The sequence below is a fragment of the Calidris pugnax genome, unplaced genomic scaffold, assembly GCF_001431845.1.
Source record: "Calidris pugnax isolate Ruff unplaced genomic scaffold, ASM143184v1 scaffold17, whole genome shotgun sequence".
NCBI classification, from domain to species: Eukaryota; Metazoa; Chordata; class Aves; order Charadriiformes; family Scolopacidae; genus Calidris; species Calidris pugnax.
Window position 1 is genome coordinate 1241336 of NW_015090794.1, and position 16434 is coordinate 1257769.

General features: G+C 44.8%; 1 protein-coding gene across 1 annotated transcript; it reads left to right on the plus strand.

Moving 5' to 3' along the window:
* The first annotated feature begins 965 nt into the window (after window positions 1-965).
* DRC3 (dynein regulatory complex subunit 3) lies at window positions 966-16434 on the plus strand. The gene is made up of 12 exons (XM_014936272.1): window positions 966-1122; window positions 2516-2632; window positions 4181-4347; window positions 5429-5575; window positions 6850-6969; window positions 7893-8005; window positions 9309-9483; window positions 12180-12311; window positions 13555-13625; window positions 14410-14533; window positions 15967-16098; window positions 16265-16434. The coding sequence occupies exons 1-12, from the start codon at window positions 966-968 to the stop codon at window positions 16376-16378; spliced, it is 1569 nt and encodes a 522-aa protein (XP_014791758.1). The 3' UTR covers window positions 16379-16434.

Genomic DNA, 16434 nt, shown 5'->3' on the forward strand with positions numbered 1-16434 from the left:
CTTAGCAACCGGGGACTGGGAACGGTACCGGGGGCGCGGAGCGGGCCTGGAGCCGAGAGGACCCGAGGCCTGAGGGGTCGGGAGGCTGGGGTTTGGGCCTGGGTGGATCTCGGAGGAAAGGCGGCAGCCCACCTGGGTCAGAGGTACCCTGACAGGGAGAGTTAGGGTCCCCGTCCTGGGCCGGGGCCTGGGGGGTCAGGGCTGGGGCCTGGGCTCCGGCTGGTTGTGGGCAGCAGCTTCCCCTCTGGGTGACAGACCCACTGCTCACACTGACACCCGTGTTGTTCTCACTGAGCACAGCGAAGTGCTGGCCTCTCTGGGTGATTCATAGAATCATAGAATGATTTGGGTTGGAAGGGACCTTAAAGATCATCTAGTTCCAGCCCCCTGCCCTGGGCAGGGACACCTCCCACCAGACCAGGTTGCTCAAAGCCCCATCCAACGGGGCCTTGAACCCCTCCAGGGATGGGGCAGCCACAGCTTCTCTGAGCAAACTTGTCTTTCATGAGAAACTTACCTTTTAAAACTAGATTAAATAGTGCACAGAGCCTTGAATACGCCCTCTTTGTGAAGAGGGGCTTCAGCAACAAGTGGCAGCCATGCAATGGGTCATTACAGTTCATAGCTGCCGCACAGAGTCTCCTTTCCTGGTCTATTTGTCCAGCCAAAATCTGATATTCTTCATGAAAAATACTCAAAAATGGTGTGAAGCTTGCATGTAATCGTGCCTGGCCATTTCACAATGCTCAGGCTGTAAGGCTGTGCTTCGAGCTGCTTCAGTGACTGCGATAAAAGTCAAGTCTGCCTTTGATACCAGCTGTGAGGCATTAGATCTACTTAGTGCTCAGCTCTGCTCTTAATTCCTTGGAATTGTCATGCCCGTTCAATGAATGCTGGAAATAGTAGCCAGGCAGTGATTTAATAGCTTTTTCTTTTCTGTCCTTTAAGGCTGATACCGTCTAAAAATGAGTGACATGTACAATGATATTGAGCCAAATGTTATTGATGATGAAATGGTTCAGAAAGCCATTGAAGAGCAGTGTCCAGAGGACATCGGAAAGATTGCCAAAAGGGAAGGGATTAACTTTAAAGATGTGACAGAGCTACAGCTTAGTTTTAGAAGTAAGTATCAGCATATATATACTTTTTCTTCTTCTTCTTTTGTTAGAGGATAATAGAATGAAGCATGAAGTGGCAAACAATCGTGGTTAGTTTAGATTTTTTATGGGAAAAGTAATGGCTGGATTTGCGTTTTTAGTCATACCTGTATGAAGTGGTTTCATTAGAGAGAGCTGGCTGCTTTTCCTGATGGGTAACTCTAAAGCTGCTTAACTTTATGCTATTATTGTCACTCCTGTTCTTATTTAACATTTATATTGTGGTGACACCTACAGGCCACAGGCCTATTGGGCCCTTCTGTATGTCCTGGACAATCAAAGCCTGGGCAGGCTCCGCCATCGCTGGCGATTATGTGAGAGCTATTTGGTAGATTATGGTGATTACAGTCCAATTCAGGGGCTTCCTCTGGTCATCTGTAGCATTATCGCAGCTTGCCTCTTGCTGTCAAACCAGGCATAAGCTTGCATTCAAAAAAAAAATGAAAAGGAAGGATATTTGGCTCAATATTTGAGTATTTTGGGCGTATATCATTTCATGGGCAAAAATCTACTTTTGATTATTCATGGTGTGGTCCAGTAAAATAAAGGGTGTATTGGTTGAGTTCCTTAGAATGGACTCCCTGTTACCTGATCCTGCAGGTTTGCAAATACGAAATATTTGTGAATATTTTGTGCCTTCAGTTCCTTGCTTTGCACTGTGCTCACTAAACAATAACAGCAGCATAGCAGCTAATGAAATCTTCCAGGAAGCCATCAGGAGGCAAAAGAGAATTGGGAATTTGACTGTTCTGTATTTTCTGTCACCTTGGTCCTACTGTTTTGCCGTAATGCCGAACGGCCTGCCCTTGTGATTCTGTTTTTGGAGAAAGCTAAATGCAGGGATATTGATTAGTTCTAAACTGCAGCCCTCACAGAAAGACTTAGACCCCAACGTGCTCTCCTGTGATGAGAATCCCAGGAGCAGGAGAGCAATTTACAAAAGCAGTAGCTGGCCACCGCTAGCCTGCAAATGCGGAGAAAAGTGGACTCTCATCCCAATCTTCCCTCTTGGAGCTGAAAAGGAAAATGAAGGTCAAGGCCTCCTAGTAGTGGATTCATAAAGCCACTCTTGACTGCAGGGCCGTAGTCAGCATCCCCTCAGCGACTCGTTGGCATCGCTGATGAGCAGTGTGCGCTGGTGCAGGACACTGAGGTTAACTGGGCTGTTTCACTGAAATCTCATCCAGCCAGTGGAGCTGAGCTCTCTAGGGCAGTCATCAAACACTATCATAATCTGCTGAAAATCATTTTGGAGGTAAGACTGGACGTGTTTTCCTTGTGCAAGATAGCACGTCTGCTAAACTAAAAGCTGTCTCGCATGAAAAGCGATTTTTAATTTTTTTTCCCTGTGGCTTTAGATATTCTGGAGATTGATAATCTCTGGCAGTTTGAGAATCTGACTAAACTGCAGCTGGACAACAACATCATTGAGAAGATAGAAGCTCTGGAGAGTCTGGTTCACCTCGTATGGCTTGGTAAGATACAGGCATATGAGGTTGGATGCTTTCACAGGTGCAAAACAATCTGCAATAAAGCCAGGATGTCGCATTCCTTCTCAAACACAACTGATAGGAGCTTTCCTGGGGAAGGCTGTCAGCTGTCTGTGTGTTTCCTCATTTGACTGTCAAATGTCAAAATGCCCGAGTATCAGAGCTGCAAAACAACCCTTCAAATGTTTAAACACTGGTTTTAATACATTTGGTGTGGCAGCAACAGGAAGCTGAGATTTCGAGGTTGTTTCCAGGGTTTGTACTTGTATGTGGAGGTGACTTTCAGAAATGTTTAGGGAAACACCTCTGTGATTTAGAAGCTTGTATTCTGTTTTCAGAGCTAACGCAGGCATTTCAGAGCCTAGAACCCACATTCTTATATATATGCTTACGGGCTTGTTGTCGTCGTTGTCGCAATCAGTACCCATGCTTGTAGTCTTATGTGACTACTTTCAACCAAAAACTCAGGATGCTGATAGCAGCATCACACAGTGGTGCAGGTTTTGATGCTGGGCAGAGCAGCGATCTTGCTGCTAGAGATGCATAGCTTAGAGCATTCTCTGGGAACTGCAGGCACGTTGCTGGCTTGGCAGCATAAATATATCCTCAGCCCTCTTTGAAAATAGCATGTGGGGCTTCGGCTCATAAGCACAGCACATCTCGAAATGTCTAATGGGTTCTTCCGCCCTGTTGTCTGCACTGTTCTGCTGCACAGATGACTAATGCACTTGTGAATCAACAGCTGATCACCACAATGTAAGCAGAGTGTTTTGAAGCACACTTACGGGTTTAGGTTGCCCAAAGGCCACAGTGGTTCAACAGCTGCTGCGTGCGTCTCTTAGCCATCCAGGGGTTGGGGTAACCAGCCATGCAGGAGGCAGCTGGTAACCTCATCAACCATCTTTGGACTCCTGAATCGCTTGGTACTGGCCTGAGGGCAAATGCTGCCCTTAGTTGCCATGAATGTAGGTGTTAGGATAGATGTTCTGGCAGGGTAAGAGGAAATAACAAGCGAAATAGCTAAAGTGAGTAAATGCCTTTGCATCCCCCACTGACAACAGGGTGATTGTGAGCGTGGGACTCATGTCTGCTGGTCTTATGGGAATGACCATGACTTCAGGCATTGGTATGGCAGGCAAGAGTCTGCACGAAACAAGGCAGAGAGAGTCAAATTTGTGACAGAAGTACCTCCCCCACCCTTTTTGGGGTATTTTCCCATGACTTTTCTTGTATTTTGGGTTTCCCCATAAGGTAGAAATGGCTTTCCAGGTTGTGTATGTGGACTCTGCGTGGAATGCCTTCAACTGTTCCTCTCGTTGCAAGGAGGAGATGTTGTCTCAGGTTTCCTGGCCTGGAGAATGAGGATTTAATGCCAAGCCTTTCCTGTGGGACACTGAACACCCCCAAGGAAAATGTTGTATATAAGCTCCTAAATCAAGAACCGAACTAAATGCAAGATCTGAATCAGGGTGTTCTGCTAGAGATAATTTAACTTTTAATTGTAAAACCTTTGGTTTCTAAACTCCTCTCCAGACCTGTCCTTCAACAATATTGAAGTAATTGAGGGCCTGGATACCCTTGTCAAACTACAGGACCTAAGTCTCTCCAATAACAGAATATCTAAAATTGAGCACATGGACACGTTGCAAGAGCTGCAGATTTTCTCCATAGGAAAGAATAACCTGACCACTCTGGAAGATGTGAGTGCTCCCTGTCTTTGCAAATGTTTCCTATAAAAGGATCAAATATTCTAAAAATAACATTTGCCACTTTGTCCGAGCCCCTCCTTAGAGTAGAAAATTCTCCTTAGACTACAGAGGAAGTGAAATCCTAAATTATGGTTTTGGTAAGCTGTCCAGTGTTAAGTGCTTACTACAGCTATTTCCCCTTTAGATTATTGACTCATGAGGGCCTGGCTCTGTTATTCCTATCAGCCATGGCAAAATTCCTGTTGGTTCCTATGAGAGCTGGGAAAGGATTAAGTAGCTCCATATGAGAAAAGGAGGGAGGAGAGACTAGGATTTATTTGGGGTGCTTCTGAGGGTACTTTGCCAATCTAAGGTGGTCCCTGATTTATCCACCCCAGTTAAAGGCCTTCTCTCTTCACCCATTGTCTGTACATTCAAAATGTGAATTTAACATTGCTTTCCTGAAACCACTAGAAAATCATAATTTAATGTCACTTGTGTCCAGAGAAGGGCGACAAAGATGGTGAGGGGTCTGGAGAATAAGTCTTATGAGGAGAGGCTGAGGGGAACTGGGGTTATTCAGCCTGGAGAAGAGGAGGCTGAGGGGAGACCTTATTGCTCTCTACAACTACCTGAAAGGAGGGTGTAGAGAGGTGGGGGTCGGTCTCTTTTCTCAAGTCACAGGTGACAGGACAAGAGGAAATGGCCTCAAGTTGCGCCAGGGGAGGTTCAGGCTGGATATTAGGAAAAATTTTTTCACTGAAAGGGTTCTCAGGCATTGGAATGGGCTGCCCAGGGAGGTGGTTGAGGCACCATCCCTGGAGGTGTTCAAAAGACGGGTTGATGTAGTGCTGGGAGGTATGGTTTAGTGATGATGCTCCTTGTTTGTTGTGTGGGTATCTATTTTTGTCAAAGTTAGGTTGACGGTTGGACAAGATGATCTTTAAGGTCCCTTCCAACCTAGAAGATTCTGTGATTCTGTGTTTGGCTGCAGAGCAGGACGCATAGTGCAACGTAACTGTAGTAAGAGCAGTGAATTTGAAGGCTGTGTGTTTCCCCCGGGAAGTTCAGCATCTCTTTCCTCTCGGCACAGGTGATCTATCTCAGGAGGTTAAAAAAATTACGCACACTGAATCTCACGGGGAACCCTCTCTGCAACGATGAGCAGTATACCCTATTTGTTGCTGCTTATCTTCCAGACCTGGTATACTTGGACTTCAGGCTCGTGAGTGACACCACGGTAAGCGTTTCTGCGTTCCCTGCTTGTGAAATCGGGCAACGGCATCTCACAGAGCATTTGCTGTGTTGGTATGCCAGCAATATTCTAGCATTCAGGGCAGGTTCCCTGCAGAAATTAGGCTTAGGGAAACACACGGTGTTTATTCTGCCTCCACCTCACAGCTGTGAACCTGTAGGCCAAATTCTATCAAATCTGACAGAGAGGTAGAGGTGTCAGAGGCGTGATGTCTTCACAGGTTTTGTGAAAATCAGCAGCTGTGTGTGGGAGAGGGGCCTGGTTAATGTTGCCACAGAGAGGCTGCAGAGTGAGTGCAAGACTTCGTAGAGATCAGAAAATCTCGGAGGAAATCAGTCATGAGGCATGGATCCAAGGGAAGGGAGGGCTGGTGGTCCTGCTGCTCGCTGAGAGGTTGTTTTGGTACTGGACTGACAGACTGTCCAAGCAAGTAAGTGCCATCGAATGCACTTCCCCATCTTGATTTCTGAGAACAGGACAGTGCATCCGCACTGGTACTCCGTGGGATTGCTTTTTTATCTCAGGGCTCAAAGCAGAAGGGGTTTTTTTTATGTTTTGGGGGAATTTTTGTGGTGATTTTTGTTTGTGGGGGTTTTCTTTGTAACCGAAGAACATGATTAATTGTAAATTTGCTTGGCACAGAGCAGGAGCTGTACTTGAAATATACATAACTCTTATCATAGGACTGGAAGGGCTTTCCAGGTCATTGAGTCCAGTCCCTGCTCATACAGACAGTACGTCATAGAATCCCATACTTAATTTGTCAAGCTTCAGTTTCAAGCTAATTAGATTCTTGCCCCTGCTACTACCTTGATATCCGCTCCTCTGAAGAGCCTCTTCCTTCTAGTAAATGCATTAAACTCACTAGCTGATCAAATCAGAGCTCAAATTCTAGAATTCAAAACAATGCCTCCTGATAAAAAAAGGGAAAAAAAACAAACCCAACAATCCCAAAACCCAAAACTAAACCAAAATCCAAACCACCTAAAGATGAGGAAATGGGAGAGAAAAGTTTCCCGTGGCTGAATCAGCTCAGATGGATTGAATGCAAAGGCAAAGCAATATGCCAACAAAAAATGGGATGAGGAATGGATTAGAAACTTCATAAGTAATTTAATAAAAAGCCCACAAAGAAATAGAGATGCAGATGTCACTTAGTTGTAGGTGCATGTTCTGGAAAGATTGAATGCTCATGCCCAGATTTGTTGAGCAATAGTGGATAATCTAATACAAATATTTTATTTCTCCATATTTCTCAGCGAGAAGCTGCAGTTTTAAAGTATCAAGATTTTACTGAGCCGTTGGAACGTGAGGAGGCTCAGGCCCTGGCTCAGCTGGAGGAAGAACAGGCAAAGCAGAAAGAGCTGGAGTACCACAAGGTATGTTTTCTTTGGCTGGTTGTATATTGTCTCAGGGAAAGAAGGGCAACAGATATTGACTTCTCTTTTACCTGCTTGAAGATTTAATGAGAGGTTAGCATCGACTGTGCTAAAACTAAGGCTGGGATTAATCTCTGGGATCTCTGAATCTCATCTTTTGAATGAAAACAGAAACTGCTGTGGAATACACATGACGTGGGGGGGACATATTTCTTTTGGCTGAACACTGAAACTACAGATATAGATCCTGCGAAGCTAAATAGTAAATCATACCCAAGGATCTTATCAGCCTGACGTGAGATTAAGAAAATTACAGGTCTGAGGGAACTGTTAGCATTTTCATGGTGCAGTGACTTTTTTTTCTCCTTCACACTAAATTAATGCTTTTCATTACTTTTATGGTTAAAGTCTTCAGGGCTTTCAGAGATCACTATAGTCCTGTGAACAGACTGAAAACAAGACCAGGCAAAATGGTGCTTTTAGTTATGGTCTGGCTCTGTATTCCAGACCTCTGGAAGATCAGACCAGCTGAAGAGCAGGAGGTGGTTAAGTGACAGGGAGGACACCTGAAGCTCTTCCCTCGTCCCTCCCCAAAGTCCACTGACTCCTTATCTAAAAGGCTTAATAGCCTTGCAGTTATGTGGTTATATGTAATTATGGTTTATATAAGATTAAATAGTGTTTTTTATCCTTAGGCTAGAGGGTTCTAGCAGCAAAACCACATGTGAACATGGATGTTTTTCACTCCAGTTTGCAGAATGCTTACATGCCTTGGTTGGTGTATTTATTCTGTTGGTATCACAGTGTCTGTCTGCACCAGTCTTCCTCTGCTGGTAAAGTGCTTACAGGAGAGACACATCCTGAGGACTGGCAGCAGGTTGGCATTCTTTATTTTACTTATACTGCTCTGATTCTCTTCAAAGGCAGCCTTTGTTGAGTACCTGAATGGATCATTCCTGTTTGACAGTATGTATGCAGAGGATACAGAAGCTGCCAAACTGGCTTCTCTCCCTGGAGTGGGTGACCTGCAGGAGGCATATCCTTCCTGGGTTTAGAATACCTACAGCTAAAATGTAATGCCTTAAGTTAAGAAGGAGGTACATCCACAGAGACTCTTCATCCGTTGCTTTTGTCCAGGGCTGAAAGCTACATTGATCTAAGATCTGAGACAGTCTGTGTTTAATTTTGGAATGCTACCAAAAAAAACACTGTAAGACCGTGAGACCACTGACAGCTTTAAGGCTTGATATCTTGTGAAATATGAGGGCTACAAACAAATGGTTTCTATTACTGGCAAGCTGGCCAGCCCAGCTTGAAACATCCTATTTGTAAAAGCGCTCATTTCTATCACCAACAGGTCATGAGATTCCAGCATTTTAAATTCTCACCAATGTAATTACCATATTCCTTTTCCTTCACTTGAATCAAACACAATTTTGGTAGCCTTCTTTTCTGACCCTTCAAGAATCAAGGCTTTGTACTTTCCTTTACGTCTGGAATCCACTTAAAGTTTAAAATGAGCTATAAGATAAATCTCTGTCAGTTAGATTGTGAGAGCGCAGTCGCTAAAATCATGTCGAAATTGAAGTGGTGGGAGATAGGAACAGACTAATCAGAACGATATGAGTCGCATATCTCACAGCCTGCCAGAGCTGGCAACATGAAGTTTTCAGGCCAGCACTTTTTTCTGATCATTGCTCCTACACGGGGGATCAGAAAGTGAACGCTTTTTTTTTTCTTTTTCTTTTTTCTTTTCTCATTCAGATTAATAGAGCATTGTCAAGGCCAGTAACTTGACCTTCCTTAAAATTGCATTACGCTGTTGGGGAAAAATGCATCACGGCTTAACTACAATAGACTCTAGAAACAATTCCATTGCCAAGATAATAGCAGAAGAAAAATTGACTTTATTTTTGTGATGCTACCAAGTCAGTAGTTTATTCTGTGTCCTGGCTGTAGGCTCCAGAGCCGTATTTATTAACTACACAGACACCATATTCACGCTTGTGAAGACAGATAGGGTTGTATACTTCATTCCACTGCTGTGTCAGAAAAGAGTCAGAGAAGTATATGTATTTCCTTTTTTTCCTCAAGGCCTTTTTCCCCCTCAAGTTGCCACAGTTTTCTCCATACCCTTAAGGTAGCAAAATCCTATAATAAAATGCGAATGGCTGACCCCGTCCTGCTACAGAGAGAATACTTGGCAGCCAGCTCCCAGCCAGAACCACAGAGTTTACATCACAGTAGCCTGTAACTCCTGTTGCTCAAATTTAGAGAGGTAGGAGGAACATAGCACATTGCTCCATTGAACAAGCAAAATACCTTGACTCTGGTGTCACGTACAGGAAGGAGTTTGTCTCAGTTTGTGAGAACCTCTTTAACTATGGTCTGCAAGAGTATGAAAAACGAGAAGCTGAAGTCTCTGATTTCTATGAAAGCCTTCAGGAAGCATTAACTGCCAACCAGCAAGAGGGCAGGAAATTAATCTTAGACTTTGAAAATCGGAACGAAACGGTAATGTTGTTATACTTTGTTTAATACATGATTTCTCTGTGTCATATGCCAGCTTTTAATTTCACTGACAACCAGGGCAACTCCATTAAAATTAAGAAAATTATTCTGGATTTACACTGCTGCAATAGGAATCGGTACTTGATCCCTGATGGCAGAATCACAGTGTGGTTGAGGTTGGAAAGGACCTCTAGAAATCATCTGGTCCACCCTCCCTGCTCGAGCAGGACCACCCACAGCTGGGACCATGTCCACATGGCTTTTGAGTATCTCCAAGGATGGAGACTCCACAGCCTCTCTGGGCAACCCCTTCCAGTGCTCAGTCACTGATCTTTCTTTACATGTTTCTTATAATATAAATCTATACTTTGTGTTGTGTTAGCTAATATAACGTCATTAACTAACATAATGTTACAAGTTTTTTAGTACTTTATGGAGGAAAAGGATTTGGGGATTGAAATTTAAACCCTTTGGGCAAACCACAACAAGCTAATGCTGACAGCCTTTATCTATACTGGAAATTCTGCCTAGGACAAAATCAGCATGTCATAGTGTGATCTTATTGTCCAAAAGGTAAAGGTCCTTCAAGGCTTTACAGAAAAAAAAGTGGCCAAACATGGTCGTGTTTTTTATTTTTTTTTGCCATCCAGAAAAGTTACCAGTCTTTAAGAAAATGGAGATAGCCTTTCTTTTAGTTTAAGTATTTTTGATGAAGTTGATTTAAAATATATATATAGCCTTGTCAGATTTAATGCCACTCCCCTTCTCTCCGAGGCCTCCAATAGCTCTTCCTTCATTGAAAAATGGAGAAGGAAGGAGATTGCAGTGCATTCAGTTTGTTTTCAAGTAATTTTCTGCTTCAGTTCATTTTGTCAACAACAGCTCAAAGAACTTTAACACACAAAAAAAAAAATCAGATAAAGTTATTGTAATGTATTTCTAGGCTTTTTAAAGCAGAAACTATCTTTTTTCATTCTGCTCAACTACAGCCACCCATTGTGGCTGCTGAGGGCGTAGCTTCTAGCTGGATCCCTTTCTCACCGTGTATAATAGATGGATCATTATTTTGTTCCCACAGTAAAAATAAGGGGGCGGGGGGGGGGGAGCTAAAGCCTGGTAACACCATCAGCTGAGCCAGTCCCTGACAACGGCCACCAGGCAGAGTCACGAGCCCTGGCTCCCTTTGAAAACCAGGTCACTTTTATTTAAGTGCCTTGTCACACAGGACGTCAGGCTGCTGAGTCACTCTGCGCCCAGGTCCTTCAGCCTTGCTGACTCATGCTGGCAAACTGACCCCATCAGCTCTAGTCGGGACAGGAGAAGGCAACACAGAAAGATTGATATGTATATTCAGTTAACTTGCATCTGAATTCCTAATAGATTTTCCACTTAAAAGAAAAAAAAGCCAGAAAAAACCCACAAAACCAACCCAAAAAACCCAAAATCAAGCCCAAACAAACATACATGAAGCCAGATTTCATCTTTGTCTCATAACCTGCAGGCTCAGCTACACATTGAGCTGGAAGAACAGGACACAGCGGCCAGCGTTGACAGTTTTCATATAAATACTGGGGGGAGTTGTTGTGAAAACTGAACACCATGTTTTAACAGCATTTCCCCATTCATTTAAAATTGCGGGGGGAGTTCAAAAGGAGCAGAGGTCCCAGCAGCCTGAAATCTGCGAGCCGTTCTTTGGGGCAATTGTCTCGCTGCAATCCTTTCATGTAAGCTTGGGTAACCCGTAAAATAACTCCGCTCTCTGAAGTTGTTTAAGGAGGAAAGAAACATTAAAGGCCTTGAATTTTGAAGTCATTGCTCCCAGAGGTGTGGCTTGAATGGCTGGGGAGCTTTTTGAGCCTCCTGACTTGTTTCCATTAGAAAAGAAGACAGCTTGCTCTCCCCTTTCCCCCTTTTAGTTCGGGTAATCTACTCCATTTTCAGCCACAAGCCTTGGAAATAATTTTCATCAGAATTCTCTACTTTAGCTTGTTCCATTCCCCCTCAGGAGAAGTGGATTACACATCTTAAAACATGTATAATATTTTCCCCTCTTATTATCGTCTGATTGTTACCTTATTTTGAACAGCTGTGAAAATAATACATTGCTCAGCACAAGAGGATTTTTTTTTTGATCCAAGAAATCATAAATCTTGTCTGATACAAAACTGACGTCAATATTTAATTCTGAAGGGCAATAAATCCTCGTTGTAAGAGGAAGGCAGACAATGATAGGTATTCCATATTCAGAATACTAAATCCTGATCCTACGGAAGTCAATCAAGATTCTCCTTGACACGGAGGGGATCAGGATTTAGGCCTGCATTTCTCTCTACCAAATAATTGTTAATCTCTTCTTCATGGCCAGCAATGTCAAGAATCCATTATTATTTTTTTTAACTTGAAACCTGTCAGAAGGGGAACCAAAGCTGGAGGCGTAGAAGGGGGCAAAGTCTTCTGCTGACTGGAGGATGAGGAAGCATTTTCACCGATTTCCCTGCATCGTCCCCAGCTCGTTAGCGCAGCAGCATACCTCAGCACTGTTGACTACCCAGTATGTAAATCTGGAGACTTCCTGAATCATCACATTTCATTTCAGCTAATCAGCAGCGGGAACTTTTCTCACGCATGTAACAAGTTAATTAAATTGCAGTGGAGTGCTGAACACAAACTATAAGTAATTTACGTATCTCTGTGTTTAGAAGCTGGATGAGATTCTTAACGCCGGCAGTTATGATATTGCTGACTCGAAACGAGACGAGTACAGGGAGGACATACTTCAGCTGTCAGAGGCACTCATAGCCTTGGAAATGCTGATAGCTGACCAGCTGGAGGTAAGGGTCCAGCACATACCTGGGAGATCTCACATCCAGAATGGGGGGGGGTGGATAGGTGCAATTTTCTGTTGCTTTACTCTGTTTAGTAGCCCGTTGCCCAAAGAATGGGCGTAGGTCTTCCAGTCAGGCTAATATTTTGTCTCCATCTTAGTCTTTTCTGCTCAAAGTTGATCTGAGTGAGATCAGGCCCAGTATGTCCTTCACATCTATCCAAGCTGATTTCCTAGACTTTAGAGAAAGGGACTTGGGGTCATTCAGTTGTTTTATAGGTCTGCGTACAGACCTGCATGGGTTATGCATTTGGGGATTCTGGAGATGTAATTCTTTGAAGCTGATCTTTGCTATGAATAAGATTACACACATTCCTGCTCAGCTTACTGTATTTGCTTGCATAATAGCTGCCTTTTTTTCTCCCCAGACTTTTCCTCAAAAACTAGGGCAGGGCTGCTCATGTGCATCTTCATTAAAAAAAAAAAAAAAAAGTAAGCTGTTTAAAAATTAGCATACAGGAGCTGTGGCCTGTGTGCAAGCAGATGCAGCAGTTTACTTTTGTGAAGGTGCATGACAGAAAGCAGCAGCTCAAAATGGATTCCTCATTCCATCAGGATTGTGCCTTTTTAGTGTTTTCTCAATTGGTCCTCGTGTATCTGCAGTCGCTGATAGAGTGAGCAGAAATGTCTCTCCCTGCAGCCCCTTCTGGATTTGCAGGATTTGAGTGGCTGTATTGGAGCTGTTGTATCAAGACATTTTAAGTACAACGCTTCACACATTCTCCATCAGCCATTTTTGAGAGAGGGCAGTAGCAATTTTAGTTTCTGAGGACTAAAACAAAAGCTGCAGTAAGCCCAGGCATTGGTTACGCTTCCGATGAGAGGTTCTTCATCCCCACAAGGAGACTGCAGCGTGGCAGTATGAGGGAATACAGCACTCTCCGTGCGTTCCTTAAGTGAGGGTAAAAAAAGGATCAGCTGGCTTGCTCCAGACAACAGGTAAAGGTATCACTCAGTCAGCTTCCCTCCAATAAACTGATTATCATTTTCTGTCCATGAACGAGGAAAGAAAATCTTGCAGCACTTTCAAAACACTTTTAAATGCTTGAGGCAGTGCGGTTTCTGACTGTGCTAATAACAGCAGTGAATCCAAATTATAATCAGTTGTTGATTCTTCCTAGACTCCCTGACTCCTTTTTATGTTTATGCAAGTTTTCATTGTAATATTTCCTCTTTTTCTTTCTGTTAAGGAACTAATAAAGGATTTTAAAAGTAACATTGCTGTCATAGCATCAACGTTCATTGAAAATGTTAAAGGGATATATCCTTTTGATAGTATGTTGGCCTGGACCTCCTGGTGACATATCTCACTTCTAAATCCAGAAATGAGCCATCAGTGTAGAATTTGATATATATATATTTTATTTTTTTTTTAAATCAACAGAAAAGGTCTTTTCCCAGCTTTGCAGAAATGGTTAAGGTAGCCAGTTCCTTTCTGTGGAGACTCTGGAGAGCACAAAAGGATCTAAGTTCTCCTGTGCTGAAAGTCTGTAGGACTTATGCATCTTTCTCCTCCTTGGGAATCTTCCTTTCCTCTCCACACAGCCATGACAAAACTCTGGGAAGAGCTGGTTAGACTTTTCTATGTCCATTCTTGCCACAGCAGGCAATGAAATACCTACAATTCTTGTTGAAGTTTCTTTAAATTGTTGTGTTCATTTTTGTGGTATTGATGTCTTCTGGAACTGAGATGAGAACACCAAAGCACTTCAGTGACAGGTTACACTACTCTAAATATAGAAATCTGTTGTCCTAGTGCAAATAATTGCACTGTATGCAGAGAGACCTCCTGCAATTTCCTTTGCAGACCTAGGCCCACTCTCAGTTCTGCATAATAGATGGCAGTGAGGATGAGACCTGCTGTGTGTGAGGTGCAATGAAGAGCAGAAAGTGTATATCCTGACATCACAGTAGCTTCTGGCAGCAGCCAGGCTCTTTCCTGTGGAGGCCTGCTGTGTGGATGCTCAGTCTCTGGTTACAGGAGGTCATCTAATCTCTAGAAGTAGAGTGCTGTGGTCAGCCTTTTCCTTAACCATCTTCTCTACGATGACCCAGTGCCGGGACCTGGAAAACCGTCACCATGAAGAGCTGCTAGAGATCTCCATCACCACACTGGAGAAATCACTCAAGAATGAGCTTGACGAGGATTTGCCAGATGATGTTCAAATGGTGAGGGCACCAAAAAATTAATCTCTGCTAGGAAGTTGGCAAGAAGAGGAGGCCACAGCCTTTCCTCAGAAGAGACAGGGTTTCCAGAAGTGAATAGTGCTAAAGTCATGGTGAAACCAGAGCATTACCTCCTCCTCAGAGGCCCCAGCTGCTTGGCAGAACTGCAGTGCTGTCGGACATCTCTGCTGACGAGGACAGAGGGTACAACTGCACTGCAGGTCTGCCAGAGCTGGTGGCAGCAGCCCAGGGGAGGTGCTGAGCAAGTCTCTCTCCTGCCTCCAGCACAACTCGCTCCTCTGGCTGATTTCCAGGCAGCCCCAACCCAGCAGGCACTTAAGCAGCATCTTTGCTGCACTCACAGCTGGTTTTGTTCAGATTCTCCCTACTCCCCCAGGAGAACCCGAACACCACTCTGACTTCCTTGCACCGGGACTCTCTTTGCCTTGGGGATTTCAAAAGCCCTTCCTAGAGCTCCCCGTGAGCTGATCTGGAGGCAGGACATGACATTTCAAACAGCCTTCCACTGAGCCCTCAGTCTTGCTGTGATATCAAAGGTCCCAGGAGCCTTTCAGAAAGCACAAAGATCATTGCAGTGCTCCAGTCAGCAACGCCGCTGACCTCTTTGCCCCTGTGTTATTCCTTCATTTAGTGACTAAATGACTCAAGATTTGCATTGGCTGTGGTTTTGCTCTGTCCAGATTATCCCAGCCCCTGCGTTACTCCAGGTAATCAAGCGCTGACAGACACAAACCAGACCCCTCAGCCTCCCCGGGGGGAGCTCCCTGCTTTATGGCCTGTGCAGATGGCGGCAGTTCCGCGCCGTTGCCGTGCACCCATTTTGCCTCGCTGCCATCCATTGCCACGGAGAAGCAATCTTCATTTGTTCAACAGCTGCACTTGGCTGCAGGAGGAGAGTCATTACGGTTTAGCGAAGCCACCCTCTATTTACAGCCACAGGGGAAGTCACTGCTTCGATTAGAAGCTGGGACTCTCCAAAAAAAAAAAAAAATGAAAATTTACAGCCAATGCCACCAGAGCAAGAGACCCTTCCAAGAGCGATTTTCCACTTCCCGCACCTGCTGGGCCAGGCGTGATGGAGCATATGCTGTCGTGCTCCAACACCAGCTGCCCACAGGGTCTGCTGTGTGCTGCGAGGCAGCCTGCGGGCAGCACAGCCCCCAGCAGCAGCCTTTTGCTCCTTCCTCCAGTCTGTGAGGACACGGCTGCTGCCTCAGTTTCCCCACCTGCACTGGGAATACTCCCAGGCACATCCTCGCAAAGTGTATTCTGGTGACTAGGGCTTTGTCAGGCTGAAACAGAGGGAGGTTTTCTTCCCCCTAAAGCACTACAGTTACTGTGCTGATAGTTCTGAGCTCTGCTGCTTTTGCTTCGTGCCCACCTTCCTCCCCTCACCCGGTCACGTTACCTCCTAGCTTCTCGTGGACAAAAGCACCATTGTCAACGCAGTCAACACGTCCCATGGCATCCACCTGCTGAAGATCGATAAGCGAGAGAGCGACATCCTCAGCAACATCAACCACTGGCAGACCTCCATGACGGAGAAGGTAAGAGACTCTCCTGCTCAAGTGGATGGGGCACAGACACGTCTGGCCCAAGTGGTGGGGACAGTGCTAGGAGAGATGTTCCCTAACCTTCTGCTGGAGCCCTCTGTGACACAGCAGGGGACCCTGACAAGCCTGCAGATTCACTGCTCGGTTTCAATCTGTTCAGGCTGCCCAAAATGAGATCGACAGAAACCGCAAGCGTATCAGAGAGATCGTTCAGTACATCGACAATCTCCAGGAGGAGCTGGATGACATAGAGATCATGGAGCCGATAGTGTAGGTCTCCTGTGAGCTGGGGAGGCACACAGGACAGCCCCCAGCAGCAGCACACCCAGC

Coding starts and splice junctions, on each gene's coding strand:
- DRC3 (XM_014936272.1), top strand. CDS start 966: ATGAGTGACATGTACAATGATATTGAGCCAAATGTTATTGATGATGAA. Junction 5,576..6,849: donor GGCTCGTGAGTGACACCACG/GTAAGCGTTTCT, acceptor CATATTTCTCAG/CGAGAAGCTGCAGTTTTAAA. Junction 14,534..15,966: donor TGCCAGATGATGTTCAAATG/GTGAGGGCACCA, acceptor GTTACCTCCTAG/CTTCTCGTGGACAAAAGCAC.